General features: G+C 50.3%; 2 protein-coding genes across 5 annotated transcripts in view; one reads left to right on the top strand and one right to left on the bottom strand.

Moving 5' to 3' along the window:
• Positions 1 to 7,468, top strand: part of MYBL2 (MYB proto-oncogene like 2) — a 33,927-nt gene extending 26,459 nt beyond the window's left edge. For all 4 annotated transcript variants that reach the window (XM_060124861.1, XM_060124859.1, XM_060124858.1 and 1 more), the window contains 5 exons: positions 1,538 to 1,637; positions 3,418 to 3,531; positions 4,782 to 4,886; positions 6,203 to 6,349; positions 6,931 to 7,468. In XM_060124861.1, coding sequence (XP_059980844.1) covers positions 1,538 to 1,637; positions 3,418 to 3,531; positions 4,782 to 4,886; positions 6,203 to 6,349; positions 6,931 to 7,059 — 595 coding nt within the window. In that variant the 3' untranslated portion in view covers positions 7,060 to 7,468. The remainder of the gene's footprint in view (positions 1 to 1,537; positions 1,638 to 3,417; positions 3,532 to 4,781; positions 4,887 to 6,202; positions 6,350 to 6,930) is intronic.
• A 7,918-nt stretch (positions 7,469 to 15,386) lies between these two features.
• GTSF1L (gametocyte specific factor 1 like) lies at positions 15,387 to 15,852 on the bottom strand. Its single transcript, XM_060125170.1, is given in 2 exon segments — positions 15,387 to 15,440; positions 15,442 to 15,852. Coding segments are annotated over 2 exon segments (465 nt in total).
• Between the last annotated feature and the right edge of the window lie 6,331 nt (positions 15,853 to 22,183).

The raw sequence follows: 22,183 nt of genomic DNA, 5'->3' as shown, positions 1-22,183 counted from the left end.
CCTCCCCAAGCAGTGGCCGGCCTGGCGCAGGAGGTTCTCTGGGGGAGGGACCCCTTGGAAAACCGCCTGAGACTCTGTTACAGGAAGGCCGCCTCCTCCTGGTCACCACACCTCTTCACTTCCGTCAGGGTAGTCTGCTGCTTCACCTCTGTTCTAATTCTTTCTTTTTTTTTTTTCTTTTTTTTGGCCGCGCCGCATGGCTTGAGGAATCTTAGTTCCCTGACCAGGGATTGAACCTGCGCCCTCGGCAGTGAGAGCACGCGGAATTCTAACCACTGGACCACTAGGGAATTCCCCGTTTTTTATTTTTTAACTTGATGGTTTTCTAATCTCAGAAATGGAGAGAGTCCACACTGCCACGAAAAATTTAATCTCCTCATCCTTTATAAGTTTCAAGTGCAGATCCGCTGTGTTTGAGTAGCCCTGCGTGGAGGACAGAAGGGCCCCCGGTTCTCTCGTCTCTCTGGTGCTTAGTCAGGGGGGACGGCCGTGCCCCGCCTCCCGTGTGTGTGAAGCACAGCGTTTCACCTCCAGCCTGTACAGGTTGCTTACCTGCTTCTGTGGAGGTGCTCTCACAATAAGTTTCCTCCCTTGTGTCATCGTGACTCTTGAATTCCAGGTAGAGAGAGTTACCTAACTGGTCTTCTGCTTGTTACACGTGCCGGGGAAGAAGCATTGCTATTTATGTTTCAGCAGTTAAGTTGTAATTCAGGAATCAGTTCAGGAGTTTTAGTTCTTGTCATGATACGTAATTTCAGAAAAGATGTATGAATCGCTTGGTCAGAAGTCAGTCTCTCAAGAGTTGATCTAACATTTAACATAAGTAGGCTTCATGAGAAATGATTCTCCTTTCAAGCCGAAATCCTGGACTTCAAATCTAAGCTCTTAAACGTAGGCTGGAAGCAAGAAAAAGAATTGATACTTAGATAACGTTTCGTGAGAAATGATTCTCTATTCAAGCCGAAATCCTGGACTTCAAATCTAAGCTCTTAAACGTAGGCTGGAAGCAAGAAAAAGAATTGATACTTAGATAACGTTTCGTGAGAAATGATTCTCTATTCAAGCCGAAATCCTGGACTTGAAGTTCTTAGACAGCTGGAACCACAGAAGGAGCCGCTGCTTCTCCGGAGAGAGGTTGGAGAGGGATGCGGTCTTCCTGGATCCCCACCTTCCTCGCCTCCCGCTTCTCTCGCTGGTCCTGCGGTGTGGCCACAGGCCGGCCTTGCTTTATGGAGAATCCTAGTGGCAGCAGCCTTCTCAGTCGTTCTTCCAGCCTTTCGGGTGTGCTGGACCCTCTCAGACCCTTTCCCGTTTCTGAGGATAGCCCTTCCTCTCAGCCCCCGTAACTCCCTTCGGGGGTGGGGAGGTGGGTGTGTGGGCAAGTGTGATGGGAAGAGACTGTGTCCGGGGGTGGCCTCCCTGCTGCTGAGGCAGAGGTCTGGTGGAGGGCGGTGTGGGACTCACGGGCAGCCTGCAGCAGAGCAGCTGGTGTCTGCCCCCAGCCCCGTCGTGAAGCCGCCTCCTCTGTCCCCGGCAGGTTTGTAACCCCAGATCAGAAGTACTCCAGGGACAGCACTCCTCACACACCGACCCCGTTCAAGAACGCCCTGGAGAAGTACGGACCACTAAAGCCCCTGGTACGTGGTACGGCTGGGCTGGTCCTCCAGCCATTTACGGTTCACAGGGCCCCGTCCCTCTGAGATCTCATTAGATTCTCCCAACAGCCTTGAGAAGTTGCAGATACCCTAGTTTTACAAATGGGGCCCCCGGGGTGGACTCACCAGTTCATCAGACCTCTCTCGAGCAGCTGCCCCGTGCCAGGCGGTGCTGGTGCTGGAGCCATGGTGGCGTCCTGGTGAAGCTGGGAGTTTGGGGTGGTGGAAGCTGGCATTCAGCATGTAAGTGCATAAATGACTAAATACTCAGCACGTGGCCATGCCAAGCGGAACATGGGCAGGAGTTGGGACGGAGAAGGACCTGCTCGGGCGCTGGGGCTGGTTCAGGAAAGTGGCGAATTGCTCCTCAAACCGAAGCCTTTTGACCAACTGCCCGTCCTTTGCAAAACACGGGAAAGCACTCAGGGGTGGGCTGGAGATGGCTCGCCAGTGAGGAGACACCTCCTGGCGTGCTTCCCCAGCAGTGTGAGAACGGCCCTTCTCGCCTGACTCTTCCTGGTCCGCGGGACGGTCCTGCTTTCCCCAAGGGCAAAAGAGAGAGCTGGCAGCCCGGGTTTTCCGAAATAGGCTGTGTCTTAGAAACCAGCTGAAGGTGGGAGAAAGGCAGGTTGTGGAGGAGCATTTCCTGTGGACAAAGCCTGCAGCGAGCTCCCCTCCATGCTCACCACGTGAGGTCTGGGTGGTGGAGCCGTGGTCTCCCCATGCTGGGATGCAGCTGGTGGAGTTGCACAGGCCCCAGGCCAGGCCCCAGTCAGCACTGCCCTTTCCTGTCTGAGTGGGGTTCGGCTCCCGGATACTAAGAGGTCTGCGTGCTCTCCAGGCACGGCTGGAGGGTGAATCTGCCCTTGGCAGCGATAGTTCAAGTACATGGGGGCTTTTATTATTATTTTTTAAATAAATTTATTAATGTCTTTATTTTTGGCTGCGTTGGGTCTTCGTGGCTGTGCGCGGGGCTTTCTCTAGTTGTGGTGAGCGGGAGCTACTCTTCGTTGCTGTGCACGGGCTTCTCATTGCGGTGGCTTCTCTTGTGGAGCGCGGGTTCTAGGCGCATGGACTTCAGTAGTTGCGGCACGTGGGCTCAGTAGTTGTGGCTCGCATGCTCAGTAGTTGTGGCGCCCGGGCTTAGTTGCTCCGCGGCATGTGGGATCTTCCCAGACCCAGGGCTCGAACCCATGTCACCTTCATTGGCAGGCGGATTCTTAACCACTGCGCCACCAGGGAAGCCCACATGGGGGCTTTTAGAGTGACTTCTCGGGTGTTACTGTACCCTACACCTGCTGCTCAGTAGCGCTCTCCCCTGGTCTCTGCCGCCTGAGCCCCCAGGCCCAAGAAAGGGAAATGGAATCAATGTCCCCATTACTGTGGGACTGAGGGGTGAAGGAGTTAGGGTTTTGAGTGCATCCAGGTTCTAACCTCACAGCTGTGTGGCCTTGGGCTGGGGTCTCGCCCTCTCTGAGCCTCCGTTTCTACCTCGTGGAAGAGGTAGACAGCTATTTCCCCGGGTTGTGTGAGGTTGGCTGTGGTCAAGTGGGGACAGTCCGGGCCTGTGCGGCTCTCAGTGAGCAGAGGCCAGTGTCCCAGGCAGGACAGTTAGTGGCCATGGATACTGTGTGTGAGGCCAGTGTCCCGGCACTGGGCCTCCTCCCTGCTTTGCCTGGGTCTGCCCCGCCGCTCCCGTGAGCAGGCTCTGCCTCTGTCCTACGGGCTGGGTGCAGGGCCTCACTCACATCCCTGCCTGTAGCCCCAGACCCCGCACCTGGAGGAGGACTTGAAGGAGGTGCTGCGCTCTGAGGCCGGCATCGAGCTCATCATTGAGGATGAAGTGAGGCCCGAGAAGCAGAAGAGGAAGGCTGGGGTGAGTGGCTGGCGGAGCGGGGAGCGGGTCTGGTAGACATAAGGCACCAGGGGAAGTGGAACTGTGGCCCCGGCCCTTTGTTCCTGCAGAGTGGTTGTCCGTGAAACCAACCAACGTAAGGCCTTGGTGCCTGGGATCCTTCCCTCTTCCCCTTTGAACTGGTGCCTCACTTATTCAGCACTGTTTGCACCCCTCTGAAGCGGGCTCTGGGCTGGGGGTGGTCGTCAGAATAGTAAGCAAGACCCAGAGTGGTCGCTCCCTCCAGGAGTGCAATGGGTGGAAACGGCAAACACCCTAGTGCCTCAATACATACGGTGTTACGGGGGTAGAAAGGGCACAAAGAGGATCTCAAGGGAAATCCTTCGTATGGAGCCAGCTAGGTGTCCTGGCTGCGTGAGCAGGTGGGGGACAGCGGGCTCCGGTGAGGTGGGGAGCTGCTCTGGGCAGGGCCGGGCCGTACTGGGCAAGCTCTCCCGCCGCCGGGCACGTGGGGTTTCCCAGCAGCAGGTGGCTCCATGTCCCCTCTGTCTTTGTGCCCCTTTCTGTGCCCTCCTGGGGGCAGGGAAGACGGGAGTGTGCCGGGGTGGAGGGTGGGTGGGAACGTGGGTGGCCAGGCTGGGAGGGACCCACTGGGCTGGGCCCCTGGGCGTGTATGTAGAGCATGGCCGGGACCCTCCGTGGCCTCTCTGTGTCCGAAGGTGGTTCTGAGCCGCGGTGGCACCTGTCTGGGGCACAGTGCTGGGTTGGGGGGTGAGTACTACTCTCAGAGCCCCTCCCTGGCATTGGAGCTGACCCCTGGCCTGCTTATAGGAAGTGCGGGGGTGGGGCTGAGCATTCCTTTAACAGCCTGTGTCCTGTGGGGTCCCACATCTCCGTGTCACTCACCGGCAGGTAGGTGTTTTAACTGTAACTTGGCTGTTTAGGGGAGCGTTTCGTGCAGTAGAGACTTGGGGGCTGCGCTTGGTCCCTTTGGGGATGAGGTTGGGTGGAGGGTGGCGTTGGTGTCCTCAGTACCAACACTGAGCATCTGGCCGGGCAGTCTGCTCTGTGGGCAGAGTCTGCAGCAGGGCCAAAGTGTCCCAGTCTCCCCCACCGCCCCCAGAAAATCCTCGCCAGCCGGGCGTGCTCGAGGACTCCCCTGCACCAGGGCCTGGTTCTGTGACCAGGGCAGCTGGGGCAGGCGTCATCAGGCGCTGGTGGTGACCCGGGGGAATCCAAACGCCTGCCCTAAGCACCTCCTCCTCCCCCAGCTGCGGCGAAGCCCCATCAAGAAAGTCCGCAAGTCCCTGGCCCTCGACATTGTGGATGAGGACGTGAAGCTGATGATGTCCACGCTGCCCAAGGCTCTGCCTTTGGTAAGGGGTCTGGGAGAGAAGCCACCCTGTGAGGCCACCTGCTACTCCCCACCCGAGCTGCAGGAGGCTGGGGGGACGGAGTCTCCCTGGGGGCCTTCGCCTCTTGAGCCCTTTAGCCTGGAGAGGACCCTGGAGGTGGAGTCCGGTGATTCTCGGGCTGGGCTTCCACGTGCCGGGCTCAGCAGGGAGGGGGCAGCTGGGCTCAGCAGGGAGGGGGCAGCTGGGCACCACCCCCCAGGCAGTCCAGACAGCCCTGCTTGTGTCTTTCACAGAAAGGTTTGTTTGGCAAGAGTTGCTTTGCTAGAACCTGTTTGACAGCCGTGGTTTCTGAGTCCCCAGCGCCTTCCCTTGCGTTCTGCTCCCGAGGGTGACCCAGGAGAGGGTTGGTGACGTGCCTCAGGGCATAGCCAGGGGATTGGGGCACCTCAGCTCTGGCATGGGTGCTTCCCAGTTCCCAGGCCAACCTCCAGCAAGGGGGCTGCTGCCTACACAGAGCCTGGGCCCCAGAAACCATGCCATGCTAGTGATCCCTTGCAGCAGACAGTGGGGTGAGCCCGTCTTCCGCTGGTAGCCGACAGTGAGGGCTGTGGCAGAGCTCATGAGACAGCATTGCCTGACCAGCTCCTGCAGGTGCGCCTGCTGCTCTCGTAGCCCGTGCAGACAAACCTCCCTTTGGCCAGGCATCCCCGCCAGCTGGGGACTCAGTGCCCGCCAGCCAGACCAACCGGCATCGCCTTGGGCAGGTAGAATAATCAGCAGAAAGAGAAAAAGTTAGGGCAAGTGGTTAAGAGCAGAGGAGGTGGAGTGGGAGGCCTAGGGTGAGTCCTGACACCGGGCTCTGGTCTCTGGCATCTCTTAGGTCCCTGAGCCTCAGGTTCTTGCCTGTAATGAGGGCACTGAGCCCCGTAGGCTGTTAGGAGGGTAAAGGCCTGTCCGGGAGTCCTGGGGTGCTTTGTGCAGCTCCCAGTGAGTTCTAGTCGACGCCGGCACCTCTGTGGGTGTTTCTGGTCCCAGGAGAAGCTGGAGCATCTTCGTCTCCACCTGGGACGGGGAGGAACCAGATTCATGTAGAAAGGCACCAGCATTATTGGGCGTTTACTAGGTGCCAGGCTCTGAAACAGGTACTTTACAGCTGTTTTTCTACTGAATCTTTAAATGAATTTCCATCTGGAAGAAGAGACTGAGGCTTAGAGAAGGAATATCCTGCCCAAGATCCCAGCAGAGGTGGTGGTGCTGGAATGTGCCTGTTTTGTTTTCTCCTTCCCACAAAGAGCTCATGGCAAAACCTTGAGCCTTCGATTTGGTTTTGGTTTCAGCCAACCAACATCCCACCAGGCTCCTCTGGCCTCACCCCGTCGGGCAGCAGAGAGGACAGCAGCCTGCTCAACGAGGGCTTCCTGCAGGCCAAGTCCGAGAAGCCGGCGGCCCAGAAGCCCCGAGGCCACTTTCTAACTCCTGCCCCTGTGAGTGCATCCTCCTCGGACCCTTGCTCTGTGCGCTTCACACCTCAGGGCCTTTGCACAGGCTTTGCCTCTTCCTGATTAACCTAGGCTTCACATCTCTGTCCAGACGTCACTCCCTCAGGGAATCTTGTGTACTAGAGACCACGCCCTCCACTAAGCCCCCCCTTCATGATGTGGCCTCACTCGTAATTAAGACATTGTCTCTGTGACTTCTGTCCTTGAAGGCAGGTGTGCCCTGCCTGCTCCTCTCACCATCTGCACAGGTCAACACCTCTCTGCTCCTCACCAGCCTGCGTGGCTGTAGCTTTTCCTCATGCGGAGGCTGGTGCCGCGTAGTAGGGGTGGGGGTGCGGGGGCTTGTGTCCTGGTCTAGCCTCCTTGCTCTACATCTGAGGACTCCCAGAGATGGGAGTGACTTCCCCAGGTCCACCAGGAAGGTGCAGTGAGCACAGAAAGAGTTGTGGCTTCTAGAGGGAGGGAGCGTCATAGAAATGTCCCCACCCCTCCCCGACCAGAGTCGCCAGGCTTCCCTGGGAGCACGCTGCCCCTGCCTGGATGGTAACCCTTTTGCCTCCTCCCAGATGACCAGTGCCTGGAAGATGGTGGCCTGCGGGGGGACCAGGGACCAGCTCTTCATGCAGGAGAAAGCCCGGCAGCTCCTGGGCCGCCTAAAGCCCAGCCACACATCTCGGACCCTCATCTTGTCTTAGGGGCTTGGCAGTCACGAGCCCATTCTCATGTTTACAGGGGGCTGGGGGGCCGAGTCTAGGCTGTGAATTTGAGAATCACACAAAGATGACCGCCTGCAGGGAGCCTTCTGCCGCCGGCCCCTCCCCAGACTGCTCAGGTGGAGACAGAGCAGGGCCACCCACTGTCCTGTCTCCAAGTCCGGCTACAGCTGCGGGCGATTCCTGGTGCTAACAGAACAAAGTCCCACCTCTGAGCTGGCCCAGCCCTCCCCCCGGTGCCACAAGGAGCCCCGTTAGCTTCTCCCAAGCCCTGGTCAGGCCTGGCCTCATCTCAGACCCCTGCTTAGGACAGGGGATGTGGCCAGCGTGCTCCTTCCTTCAACCAGTTGTTACATTTTCTTGAAAGAATAAAAGTTGTTTTTCTCCTGTGCTCTGGACCCCACCTTCCTCCTGGATCCTGCTCGTGCTTCCCTGGTGACAGTGCTTCCCTGGTGACTGTCCTTAGGGCCCTGAGGGATGCGGGGACCGGGGCCCTCATCCTCAGAGTACAACCTTGTCTGCACAGCCCAGGCCTGGGTCTCCTGACCCTGTTGCCCCCAGGGACCCAATGTGCTGGAGGCAGTTTTCTCTGTACCCAGTGGGTGTTTCTTAGAGCTCTGAGGACTTGGGGAAGGGGTGGGGCAGTGGTTGGCCCTTGCTGTGGGTGGTGGTTGGCTGAAGTGGCCTGTGATGAGCCCCACCCCCAGATCAGGCTGGTAAACAAGGAGTGACCGGCAGCTGGGCAGAACCTTCTGGCCACGGTGGCCCTAACTTCCCACGGCCAAGGCAGCAGTTCCAGCCTGGGCTCTGGACCCTGGTCATGGCCCAGTGCACAGACTGTGGCACTTGACTGGTGGCCGGGAAGAGTCCCTGGGGACTGAAGAGGGGCATGTGTCTGATTTAGAGGGGTCTAAATCAGGGAGTGATGTTTTCAGCAGTGGGGTCCATCGGACAGGGCATGTGACCATCCCCGGGGGCTGCGGTCTCAGTTCACCGCAGGACGGCATCTGTCTGGGCAGCCCAGTATCCACACCCTGCTTCAGTGCCTCTGGTTCCCAAGGGAGACCTGGTGGCAGGTCCTCTTGCCTGGGGTCCCCAGCCTCTAAAGAGAGGACTGGGAGTTAGGACGCCAGGGTTCAAGTCTGCCTGACTGACACAGCCCTGTCCTGTCGGCTGCACACAGGGTTCTGTGACTCGGCTTTGAGCCCTCCCCAGGCAGCCCCCGTCGGTCACACGTAGCCAAGCCTGGTTTGAGCCTGGCTGCGTCCTGGTCCCCGTTTGACACCCGTGACGGGCCTCTACCTTTCCCACCCGCTTCCTGCCCACGTGGCTGAGCTGGACACTCCAGCCAATCCCATGGCTGGGCCATGCCAGCTTCACACCCCTGTGCATTTGCTGATTTCTTGGCCCAGACGCCCCTTTGCCCACCTCCAAATCCCTTCCTCTGGTGACCCAGGCGCTGTCACTGACTGCTCCCCACAGGGCTGTTGGCATTGATGGGTGACCTGCCCTGCAGTGAGGGTGGGGGCAGGGGGGTACCTTTGTCTCTAGGAGGTCATACTGTGTGGAACACCCACGTCAGACCCAGATGCAGCGTGCCTGGGGACCACTTGGGATTCCCCCCACCGGGGTCATCATAAGCTCCTGGGGGTGATTCACAGTGGACTGGCCTGCAACCTGCCAGGGGCGTCTGCCCAGCGACGCCCTCCCCACTGTCCTCCCCACCCACTGGGGCTTTACCCTGAGGCTCTTACCTGTCCCCCAAGCAAGGTGGCTGCAGTCACTGCAGACCTGTTAGCTTGCCCTGGGACTGTTCTCTGCTTTGTGCCTGAAATAAACACGCATCCAGGGTCCCTCCAACCACTGCCTCCCCGCCCCCCACCCCCGGCTTCGGATGAGGCATGGTTCTTTCTGGTGTTGAGGATACGAGAGCAAAAAAAAAAAGAAAAATACCCCACCCGACTCCACCCCCCAAACAACCTTACTCTTCTGGAGCTTAGACTCTAGAGAGGGCAGACAGATCTATATATAACATGCCAGAGGCAACAGGGGCTCCGAAAAAAAAACAGCAGAGGAGCAATAGCATGGGGGCTGGGCTGTCTGCTAAGAGGTAGGTTTGAGGGAAGGTCTGTCCACCGTGTGGACAGGGAGGGAAGAGCCCACTTGGGAAGGGTGGATTGGGTGCCACCGCAAGGGTGCTGAGGGCCCCGCTTGTGGTTTGACCATGAGATTGGGGACCACAGTGCTCCAGCGGGGCCTGTAGCCTGGGGAACTTGAGTATCCCAGCTCAGCCGGAGCCCGGTGTTTTCCAGGCCGGAGTGACAAGCAAGAGGGAAATAGCCAGCAAGGAGCCGAGGTGCCAATCTAAATGCCCAGTAGTGAGAGTGATGATGGATCGTATGGCATTCCTATTTTTTTTCCTATTTTGAGTTTATGTTTTGTTTCAATTAGGTTTTGGGTACTCGCCGGCAAGCTGGGCTGTTAAAGCCTTTGCAAGGATGGTGCAACTCTATCGCCACCTGGTGGCCACTGGCGTGTTTGCAGCAGCAGGTAAAGTGAGCCATAGAAGTTTCTTGAAGTGCTTGGTAGGTCTTTGAAGCATTTTTCTGATTTTCAGGCCCCTTCTTCAGCATCCATCATCAAGCAGTTGTCTGGCCTTTGCTTGAACTCGTCCACTGAAGGGGAGAGGTGGCTCTTACTTGGCAGCCAGCTCCGTTGTTGGACAGCAATTGCGAAGATAACGATGCTTTACCCAGAGAAAAAAATGTCCCCCTTGTAATATCAAAAGCAATAGGAAAGCTGGTTGGTGGAGAAATCAGGCTCTCAGGACAGGTAGCCGATAGGCCAGGATAAGCTTGGGAGTATGATTGCTTGAATGAGCCACTTTCTCAGCAGACCCCAGTGAGAAGATTTTCTATGTTCCAGCTATTTCCAGAGATCACCAAGGCTCTGATGCAGTAATGACAGTGATTTAACCCCCTCTAAGATAGATTTTATGTTTCCACCCTTGGCTGGATGTGTTTGAGAGCAACTAAAGCTGAGTTTCGATGTGAGTTGAAAATCGCACTTTTCACTGATACAGACCAGTGGTCTCAAGCTGGTCAGGACGCTGTTTTGTATATTAACTAGGGCTGATCTATAGGTATTTGGGTTGTAGTACGTAATGAACGGGACAGTCTGACAAGGACAGGTCCAGAGCCTGAGTCTCAAATGCTCTTCAGAAAGGCATGGGGGATGTCCTTCTCCCTGAGTAGCAGGCCTGGTACCCTGTAGGTGCTAATTGATACCTCATCCTGCCATGATGTGATGTGGCCAAGAGGGAAGCCTAGGGCAGCTAGGACTAGACGAGTAGGGAAGCCTTCATGGTTTTTTAGTGTTGATTCCTAGCTTAATTCTTCTGTGTTCAGGGAGCAGAGTCTCTGTGACTTCAAATCTTCGAAATGTGTTGAAATTTGCCTTTTCTTGTCAAGCATATCATCAATTCTGTCAGTGTTAGGCACTGGGAAAAAACGTGAGGTCTGCAGGCACTGGTGGCGGTGTCCCTTTTTTCTGCTTTTTTCTGTGGACCTAGATTAGCCAACCCCCAAATGACACATGATAAGAACGTTGTTTGAAGCCACTGAATGTTGGAGTGGTTTGTTACACAGCATTAATGTGACAATAACTAGCCAATAGGAAGGTAGCTTGTGTCAGCTAAAGAACCCTGAGGAAATGAACAGTGCACGGTGGGCTCAACAGCGTGGAGGAGGAACTTAGGAGACCAGGAACTTTGTTGGAAATAAGTGGGAGGAAGGATTCCGGAATCCAGAGCCATTGTGACGATGCCTGTGTCTTGATTGTTACCCAGGACGCCTGGCAAGCTTTCCAGGGGTTTCCTGGTAGCCATGGATAAAGCTCTGACTTTGGATCAGACAGACCTGGATGTGAATCCCAGCCTGGCTCTTTCCTGCTCTGAGCCTTGGAGTTCTTGGCTATAAAATGGGAGAACCCTTAACCTTCCAGAGTTGTTGAAGGGGTTGGGTAGAACACAGGCACACACTTGGGGCTCAGAAAACATGGGCTTACGATGTTATTACAAAATGCTTTCTCATTGCTTTCTGCAAGAACCCTGCAAACGAGAAGATAGTGTCCATGTTTCAGTTGACTGTTCTGAGCAGAAGGTACTAGAACGTGGTCAAGTCAGGACTTGAGCCCAGTTAAGGCCAGCACTTTAGTGCCCTGTTTCGTGTAACCGTCTGTTTCGTAGCCAGGGAATCAGAAACAGTAGAGAAAGCATCTACGTTAGGTATAGGTTCAGTTTCTCAAGACTTTCCATGGAATTTCAACATACAGGACAATACACAGATCCCAAGTGATCAGCTGGATGAATTTTCACAGAGTGAACACACTCAGGTAACCAGTATGGTGATTGAGAAATAGACCATGACCAGCACCCCAGAACCCCCCTCCCTACCCCGCCAAGGGTAACCACCATCCTGAATTCAAACACCATCGATTTATCTTGCTTTTTCCAAAACAACATTGTGTAAACTGAATTTCGCTTTATGTGAAACTACCCGTGCTGACTGGGTAGTTATAGTTGGTTCATTCTCATGACTGTATTGTGTTTCATCGTGGGACATTTCCATACTACGCCTGTTTCTCCTGAAGGACAGGTGGAGTGTTTTCAGGTTGGCATTATAAATAGTGCTGCTGTGAACAGCTGTCCACATCTTTTGGCAAACTCACGTACATATTTCTGGTTTCTACAAATTTAGGAGTAGAGCTGCTGCGGATCGGTTCAATTTCATCAGGCCACTTGCCACTTACTAGCTTTGTGAACCAAGGCAAGTTAATGAGCTTCTTTGAGACACTTTTCACGTCTGTATATTGGAAATAAAAGTACCTTCCCCTCAGGATTGTGCCTGGGACAAGGCGCCTGCCCCAGGGTCGCCGCCCTTTCTTTCCTCCTTCCTCTGCTGTGCCAGAGCCCCCTCTGCCTGAGCACATGGCTTTTCTGCCAGGCTCCTCCTTTGCCAGGAAGCCTCAAACGTGAGATTGGAAAGTTCGCCCGCTATCCAGGGCTGCGGGTCCTACCTTTCCCCAGCCCATTCAGCTCTGATTCCGTCACTGGCACCAGCCCAGCACTGGCTTGCTGTGGTCACTGTCACCGCTCGCTAACAAGTGTTTTTTTAATTTATTTATTTTTGGCTGCCCTGGGTCTTCGTTGCCACATGCCAGTTTTTCTCTCGTTGCGGCGAGCGGGGGCCAGTCTTCGTTGCGGTGCGCGGGCTTCTCCTTGCGGTGGCTTCTCTTGTTGCAGAGCACCACCTCTAGGCGCATGGGCTTCAGTAGTTGTGGCTCGCGGGCCCTAGAGCGCAGGCTCAGTAGTTGTGGCTCATGGGCTTAGTTGTTCCGCGGCATGTGGGATCTTCCCGGACCAGGGCTCGAACCCGTGTCGCCTGCATCGGCAGGCGGATTCTCAACCACCGCGCCACCAGGGAAGCACTCAGCAAAACTAAGAAATTCACATCAGTAGAATGCTGTTAACTAAACTACAGGCTTTATTTGTATTTCACCAGGTTTTCCACTAATATCTTTTTCTGTTCCAGAATCCAACCCAGGATACCACATTGCATTCAGTATATATATATATACACATACACTATATACATGCATATATAGTTTATCTTACTATCTCTCTTATTTTTATATAAATTTGAAATCTTCTATAATATATATTTAAAATATATATTGCATATAAATATATATTTATATATTTAAACCTCTTAATTAAAAATATAATATATAATATACATTTGTAATAATATATAATATACATTTGTACATAATATATAAGATAATATATATATGCTTAAATTTTTAAAAATTGAAGTATAGTTGATTTACAATATTGTGTTAGCTTCTGGTATACCGCAAAGTGATTCAGTTTTATATATATATATATATATATATATATATATATATATATATATTCTTTTTCATATTCTTTTCCATTATAGTTTATTATAAGATATTGAATATAGTTCCCTGTGCTATACAGTAGGACCTTGCTGTTTATCTATTTTATGTATAATAATTTGTATCTGCCAATCCCAAACTCTGAATTTATCCCTCCCCCAATATATATTTGTATAATATATCTAATATATTTTATATATTAGATATAATAGTAAATATATTATAAAAATATATTAAAATATATTTTAAAACTATTTTTATTATGGAAGATTTCAAATTTATATATGTATTTTTAAAACTTTTTATTAAAATAGATAATATATGTAATTTATATAAAATATATAATATTGTATGATATATCTTTATATTAAAATATATTGTAAATATATTAAAATATATTTTAAACTATTTTTATTATGTAAGATTTCAAATTCATATAAAAATAGAGAATAGTAAAATAGTAAAATAAACACATTTATATAAAAGTAGAGAGAATGTAAAATGTATTCTTTACTCAGCTCCAACAATAACTAACTCATGACCAGTTTGTTTTATTCATTCCCCAAACCAAATTACTCTTTTTTTCCTGGTCTTGTTTTTTTTTTTTTTTTTTTTTTTTGCGGTACGTGGGCCTCTCACTGTTGTGGCCTCTCCCGTTGCGGAGCACAGGCTCCAGACGCGCAGTCTCAGCAGCCATGGCTCACGGGCCCAGCCGCTCCGCGGCATGTGGGATCTTCCTGGACCGGGGCACGAACCCATGTCCCCTGCATCGGCAGGCAGACTCTCAACCACTGCGCCACCAGGGAACCCCTCCTGGTCTTGGTGACCTATAGTTTGCAGCTATATGCCCTACACACCACTTTCTTATTTCACCTACTTCCTATGTGGCAGTTCTCTAGTCCAAGCATTTTATTAACCATGGAATTTCAAGGGCCAACACCCAGAACTTCTCTTTTTTTCCAAGAAGAAATCTTTATGTAACACTTTGTAGAACCAGTTGAAGGGGCCAGGGGTGACAAAGTTATGAGTACTTAAAAAAAACTTAGCAGTTAAGACTTCCTTCTGAAAAATTTCAAAAGATTTAAGTCTTTTGCTGTTTTAGAAAAAATGTGTATTTTAATTTTTTGACCAGATGATGCATTCAAGTGTGTTCATATATAAAAGTTACTATAGGTAAAAACTCTCTCTTCCCTGTCCTGCAATCACCTAGTTGTCTTCCCTGGGGCAGCTGACGTTAGGGAAGAGGGCAGCACATATTTTCTGTAAGGGATCAGACAGTGAACATTTTTTTTTTTTTTTTTGCGGTACACGGGCCTCTCACTGTTGTGGCCTCTCCCGTTGCGGAGCACAGGCCCCAGACGCGCAGGCTCAGCGGCCGTGGCTCACGGGCCCAGCCGCTCTGCGGCATGTGGGATCTTCCCAGACCGGGGCACGAACCTGTGTCCTCTGTATCGGCAGGCGGACTCTCAACCACTGCGCCACCAGGGAAGCCCAGACAGTGAACATTTCAGGCTTTGTGGGAAGACCCCTGTACTAATGTACCCTTGAAGAGAAATTCTATGCAAGTACAAGCACATCCTTACACAGTCCTCTTCCACAAATCTACAAAAACAGTGACATGGACTTGGCTTTGATCAGTTGCAGTAGGGCTTGGCATACAACAGACCACAGGCCAAATCCAGCCCATCACCGGTTTCTGTAAACAGTTCTGTTCGTGGTCTACATATTTCCTGTGGCTGCTGTCATGTTACCAAGGCAGAGCTGAATAGTTGTGACAGAGACCATATGACTCGCAAAGCCTGAAATATTTACTCTCTGGCCTTTTATAGAAAAAGTGTGCTCGTCTCTGAGTTAAACAACATGTCTTAGCCTTTCCACGTCTTACGAAAGAGTGTCCTCGCTCTTTTTTCACGGCAGCATACTATTTCATCACCTGGCGGCACCATAATTTATTTCATCAAATACTCCCAACGGATATTTAGATCAGTTCGGACCTTTTGCTGCTACACATGATGCTGCCATGAATACCCTTGTTCTTACCTCATTGTCCACATGTGTGAATATATTACAGGATGAAAACCCAGAAGTAGAATTGCTCCATCACGTTGATAATTTTTATAGCTATTGTCAAATTGCCCTCCAGCGAAGTTTACCAACTTACGTTCTCTTACCAATGTTATGAAAGTGCCCATTTTGTCCCATTTTTGTCAGCAGAGTGTTATTAAACCTATCTGTTAGGTAAAAAGGAGCATCCCACTGTAGTTGACTTTGTATGCCTTTTATTCTGGTGAGTTGCATCTCCTTTCATGCATTTAAGACGCCTGCATCTCCTTTCTGCGGCTGGCGGTTTACTCTCCTGGTCTGATGATCTTCTGGCGGGGGGGTCAGGGATGGGGTGTGGTCCTCTCTCTCTGACTCTCTCGCGTCGATTTCACAAGTAAGCTTTTGGGGAACAAAAGTCTTAAGGACAAACATGGGGTGGGAATTCGTGCTATCTACATTCCAGACATCAGAGTTGGGGAGCCAGCGGGACACTGGAGGGGTGTTTCCGTTCTGCTCTGAACTTGGAAGGCTGAACTTCAGAGGGCTCAAGCTGTCCTCTTCCTCCACTGTGCTTCTGTTGACACAGGCAGCCTCATGCTCCTCCAGCTTTTTGATGGGGAACACGTGGCAGGCGTTGTATTTGCAGCTGGCCATCTTTTTAGCTTTTTTGGGGTTCTTTCTCCTGCATGATGCCAGGTGGTATTGAAATCTTCTGAGTGGGATTCGGTGTTGAGGGTTGTAAGGGCAAATTTGTAAGGCTTCTGGCTCCATGGGAAATAGTTCTTGAAGCAGAGGAGTCCGATGCCCGGAGTCAGAATGAAACGTCCTTCGTGGAAAAGCCCTTTGGTAAGAAAGACGGAGCAGTCCTCTGCCAGCGTTGGCCCTTGGAGCTCTGTTGGCGCATGTCAGAACAACCTGTGCTCCCTGCTCTTTGAGACCACGAGCGGTGGGTTGAAGAAGGACAAGGGGCTATTAGGAGCAGCTGCACAGAGAGCAGACAGTCATCAAATGGCACATGAGACAGAAGAACCACACAAAACAGATGCAAGAGCCCAAACCACAGCAGCCCCTCAGGCAGGTGAAGAAGGTATGTGGCAGCCCGCCCTTGCCTCTGACTCAAACTATGTGATGTCTCGGGGCAGTCACGGACAGTCACAATGGGCAGCGTGTGTCATCAGAAAGAGGCTGCTTGTTGCCCATCGCTTTCAAGGGACAAGGTGGGCTTGGGGGAAGCTGCCATTCAAAACTGTTGTCTTTTTCTTAAATTGAAGTATAGTTGATTTATAATATTGTGTTAGTTTCTGGTGTACAGCAAAGTGATTCAGATATATATATATCTGAATATATATATATATATATATTCTTTTCCATTATGGTTTATTACAGGATATTGACTATAGTTCTCTGTGCTATACAGTGAGACCTTGTTGTTTATCTATTTTATATATAATAATTTGTATCTGCTAATCCCAAACTCCTAATTTATTATTTACCTGTCTTTAAACCTACATGTTTAATATAATTTCTGATATATTTGGGTTTAAACCTACCATCTTATTTTGTGCTCCCTAGTTTACTCTTTGGTTATTTTTTTTCTCCTTTCTTCCCTTATTTTAAATAGACGTTAAAAAAAACCTTCCCATTTCTTTCACTATTTTGTAAGTTATGCATTGTAGAACTAATCATTTCGTGGTTACTCTACAATGAAAACATTTATAGATAACTTATCAAGGCTTAAAGTTGATAAGTATTCCCTTCTTCCTGGATAATACAGGGCTTTTCCTTCATTTGCTTCCCTCCTGACTTATTATGTTATGTTCCCTGTATTTCAGCCTAATTTTAAAGGAAGCGTCACAAGATGGTATTGCTGGTTTGTTTACACTTGTGCTCACATTTACTTCTATCTGCTTTTGCATCTCAGACTCACCACGTGGGATCACTTTGTTTCTGCTCAAAGTTTTCTTTTTTAAGAATTTCCTCTTGACAAACACTTTCGATTTCGTTTGTCTGAAAGTGTATTTATTTCACCCTCCTTCTCGAAGTTATTTTTGCTGAGAGTAGTTGTGCTATTTTCTTTCTTCATGTTGAAGCAGAGCCCAGTTTCTTTCTAACTTCTATCCTGTGGTTAAGAATTCAGAATCCCATGGTTACCTCACTTTTTTTGAAGTGAATCTATGTCTTTTCATAGGTCTGTTTCAAAGAACTTTTCTTTATCTTTGGTTTTCCTACAGTTTCACTACGATGTCGACCTGTGGATTTCTTTTTATTTATTCTTTCCTTTTATTTGTTGGTTGGACCTCAGGAATCTATGGATTAGTGTCTTTCATTTGTTTTGGAAAATGGTCAGGCATTGTCTCTTCAATTATCGCTTCTACCTTATTCTTTTACTTCCACTGAAATGATAAATGCTCATTCTACTGACATTTCATTGTCCAAAGTGAGTTTCATGGCCACACCTAACTTCAGGGGTTGAGGAACTACAGGCCTGTCATATGCACAGAAGGAGGCGAATAGGAACTTTGACAAGAGTCCTAAGAATGTCCCCATTCTGTTCTTTTTGTCACCAGTATTTTTTTCACTTTTCTCCACACATACAGAGCATGCCTTCTCCCCAAGAGAGAAAACCCAAAGTCCTAGCTCAGACTTGGTGAAAAACGCTCAACCAGTGCTCACTGGGGGCTTCCTGGGTTCTGGCCAGGACCTTACTCTGCACTGATGGGAATCCTAGTGTCTCCAACGAAGCTAAGCTGTCCCCTGTGAGGAATGAGAGACCTGCAGAGTCATGCTTGCTGTATCCCACCACCAACTTGAATGTCCTATACACAAGCATGGCTCCTGGTATACTTTGCTGAGAAGGAGTCCTTGGTAAATTGTAACTTCGACACCATTTACGTGACAGCCCATTTCCTCTAAGCCTGCAACCCAGTATTGAAGGAACTCTTGGCCCTACTGGGAGCTAACTAGTGGTTCAGCATCTGCTCTGATGTGTCCCCAAAGCCCAGGATGGTGTTTGTTGATGATGTTGACAATGTTTTTTTGTTCCCAGTCCCATGGCCTCTTTCATGCTTGTGACCAGGGGTGGCCCAGACTCAAGTGATTCAAGCATCTGTAAGTCTGCTAATGGAGATGATAATGAAAGCATTTCTTCTGTCACTGAAATCCACATAATGAGGAACAGGGCATTAGCTGTTGTAGGTTTCTTTGTGGCCAAGGACCCATTAGCGGGGCAGGCTAACATTTAATCCATTACAGAGGGAGGGAAGGCCTGGCTTGTTAATGTTTTTAACAGACGTCTTGAATGGTCCTCCAGCCTGCAGCCTTCTCCAAGCATCTACTTCATGCCTGGGACCTGACAGGTCACTCACCATGGCAACAGGAGGGGAGAGAGGGATGCAGACACACCTGTCTGGGCAGCAGTTCTCAGGCCTGTGCATGTCAGAGACTAATAAAGCAAGCGAGGTCAGATCTGCTTTCTCTCCCTCCCTTCCCACTCTGATCATCTTGAGAGATGCTGCCAACAGCTGGAAAAGCAGGCATGGAGAAGAGGTCATAGAATGTGCAGAAACAATGTTTCCTGAAGATGAAAACTTGTGTGTCTTGGCCAGCCAAGTCAGCAATTATCATTAGGGGGTGGGATGGAGAATCAGAGTCACTATGAATCCGAATCCTTCAGGCTTGGAGAGAATTCTTTTTTTGTTTGTTTGTTTATTTATTTTGGCTGTGCTGCGCAGCATGCAGCATCTTATTTCCCTGACCAGGGATCGAACATCTGCCCCCTGCAGTGGAAGCACGGAGTCCTCCATTCCCTGGAGGGACCTCCAGGGAATTCCCTCGGAGAGACTTCTGATGACATTCAGGCCAGCTTCTCTCCCAGTGCCAGCATCCCCTTCCAAGCATCCCTGGAGGAAGATCATATAGTGATGGGGTGCTTCCTACCCACCCGCCTGCCCCGAACTTTCCCTTGTTAGGTTTACACTATAGTGTGCAATAGTCACACAATTATGTCTAAAGCAACAATCTACATACTTTTTTTTTTTTTTTTTTTGTGGTACGCGGGCCTCTCACTGTTGTGGCCTCTCCCGTTGCGGAGCACAGGCTCCGGACACGCAGGCTCAGCGGCCATGGCTCACGGGCCCAGCCGCTCCGCGGCATGTGGGATCCTCCCGGACCGGGGCACGAACCCGTGTCTCCCGCATCGGCAGGCGGACTCTCAACCACTGCACCACCAGGGAAGTCCCTGCATACTTTAATTTAAAAGTACTTTATGGCTAAAGAATTCTAACCATCATCTCGGCCTTCAGGGAGTCGTAATATTTTTATAATAGTAACATCAAAGATCACTGATAACACAGATCACCATAACCCGTATAATAATAATTTAAAAGTTTGAAATATTGCCAAAATGGCCAAAACGTTACACAGAGACATGAAGTAAGCAAATGCTCTTGGAAAAATGATGCCAATAGACTTGCTCGATGCAGGGTTGTCACAAACTTTCCACTGGTAAAAAATGCAATAAAGCAAAGTGCCCTAAAAACGAGGTATGCCTGTCCCATGACCCTTCATAAATAGCTGATCCTCAAGAAATAGAGAAAACCTTAAAACAGGATTTTCTGAAATACGTTCCATGGAAAACTAGCTGCTCGAGGTGGTATGAGGTGTTGGGAGAAAAGGCTGCACTCAGGAGACACTGAGCGGGGCAAGGTCCGTGGTGGTTCTGCCTGAGGACTTCTGGGTCCATGCTGGTGGCACTGGGATCACCAGAGCTACATGCAGGACCCATGCTCCAAGGAATGTCAGCTTGGAGAAAATAAGTTCAGTGTCATAAATAAATACAAACAGAAAAGACACTTCATTCAAGCATCTGTAAAGAACTGACAGAAACAGATGCCATTCTAAGCCACAAAGACAACCTCCGAGGTACTAACAAGCAGTTTTTTTCCAGCCACATTATCTGACCACAAAGCAATAAAAAAAAAAAAACAGAAATTGAAAACAAAAGGGTAAACAGAAAGAAAATTAAACCAGTTGGAAATTTATTCCTAAGTAACTCAAATCAAAGAAGGGAACAAAACTGCAATTACAGGCCATTCAGAACATAATGACAATCGGAACTTCACATAGCAAAGCCCATGGAATGTAAACGAGTACTCCCAGGGCTCTAAATGTTTGTGTTGTTAAACGGGGAAGACTGAAACTTGATGAAGGATCCAACTCAAGAAGCTAGAGAATAAGCAACAAGATAAACCTAGGGAGAGAATTAAAAGTAAAGGTAAAAATTAATGAGACAGAAAACATAAACATCAGTAGAACTGGTAAATCTAAGGCTCAGCTACTTGTAAATTGCTATAAGACACCTAGACTTGTAAAAGCCCACTAAAGGGAGGGGCCAGGAAGCAAGTGAGAGAGAGGATACAAAAAAAGAGAGAGAAAGAAAGAAAAAGAAAGGAAGAAAGAAAAGAAAGAAAGAAAGGAAGAAAGAAAAGAAGGAAGAAAGAAAGAGAGAAGGAAAGGAAGGAGGGAAGGAAGGAGGGAGGGAGGAAAGAAAGAAAAGCAAAGGAAATTTAGCCAAAGCTGCAGAGAAGAGTTTTCACATTACTGGAGCTTCCCTGGTGGTCCAGTGGTTGGGACTCCATGTTTCCACTGCAGGGAGCATGGGTTCCATCACTGGTTCTGGAACTGAGATCCCACATGCCCTGTGGTGTGGCCAAAAAAAATAAAACAAAGAGAATAATTAATATATATGGTACACTAGTTAATTTGGAGGGTTCAATGGAGAATGCATGTCAACTCAGATTGCCATAATAAAATACCACAGACTGGGTGGCTGAAACAACAGAGGTTCATTTCCTCATAATTCTGGAGACTGAACATTCAAGATCAAGAATCTGTGCCTAAGAGTCTCTCTGCTCTAGCAGCCTGAAGTCAGCCAGACCCCCTTTCCACACTTGGCCCCAGGAGCAACTCAGGCCTCATTCCAACATCAGTGATGGGGATGTGACGTGGGGCCATGGCCCCGGGTGCCACAAGCCAGCCCTCCCACACCTCCCCAGGGGTCACTTCAACACTGAGCATTAGTCCCCAACAGGTGCCCTGTGGATTTGCTTCCGTGCTCCCTGCTGCTTGGAGCTCGCCAGTTTCATGGTGTTCTACCAGGGATGTGACTGTCTTCACCTGGGTTCTCCTAGAAGCAGAGCCTGAGACAAGGATTCAAGTGCAAGTAGCTTATTCAGGAAGGGCAGGTATGGTTGGGGAAGTGACATACATTTGTACGTACACTCACATGCAGATGGTGAAAAAGAATGAGGCAAAAATTGTAGCGGGGGCTTCCCTGGTGGCGCAGTGGTTAAGAGTCCACCTGCCGATGCAGGGGACGCGGGTGCGTGCCCCAGTCTGGGAAGATCCCACATGCCGCGGAGCGGCTGGGCCCGTGAGCCATGGCCACTGAGCCTGCGCGTCCGGAGCCTGTGCTCCGCAACGGGAGAGGCCACAGCAGTGAGAGGCCCGCGTACCGCCAAAAAAAAAAAAAAAAAAAAAATTGTAGCAGTATAGTCTCTATACTTTCTAAAACTTCCTTGAGCATATCTTTCCATACCAAGAAGAATCAAGCAAAGATCATATTTAGAAAAACATTTATGGAAACGAGTAAAGATTTACGAAGTTTAAAGGATTGTAATAGGGGTGGGGTGGGGGGCTTGCAGCCGTTAGCATGAGACTGTTGTCTCAAGACCCTGAGGGAGGCAGTCGGAGTCCCGCTCCCAACAGTCAGCTCGCAGGGGTCCTCCCTGCGCTCTCCTGGGGCTCTCCAGGCCCTTTGGCCTTGGGGCTGGCGGGTGATCTGGGGGGCCCGGGGACTGGCTGGGGCTGTGTCCCGCAGAGCTCTAGAGCCCTCGCCATGGCCACCCACTGCCAGGCCCAGGCCTTGAAGCAGCGGTGAACCCCTCCCCCCTCCCCACCTCCTCGACCTCATGGCGGTGGTGGTCCCCATGGGTCTCGTGAGGTCCATGGAGCTCTCAGTAACTGGAGTATATGGACACTGCCATTAAGGTAACAGCTTCAACCAGCTTCAGTCTCTCCGTTCAAGTTTCAAAAATTGGTACAG

The sequence above is a fragment of the Lagenorhynchus albirostris genome, chromosome 15 (assembly GCF_949774975.1).
Source record: "Lagenorhynchus albirostris chromosome 15, mLagAlb1.1, whole genome shotgun sequence".
In the NCBI taxonomy this organism is placed as follows: Eukaryota; Metazoa; Chordata; class Mammalia; order Artiodactyla; family Delphinidae; genus Lagenorhynchus; species Lagenorhynchus albirostris.
This window is presented reverse-complemented; position numbering and strand designations above follow the sequence as displayed.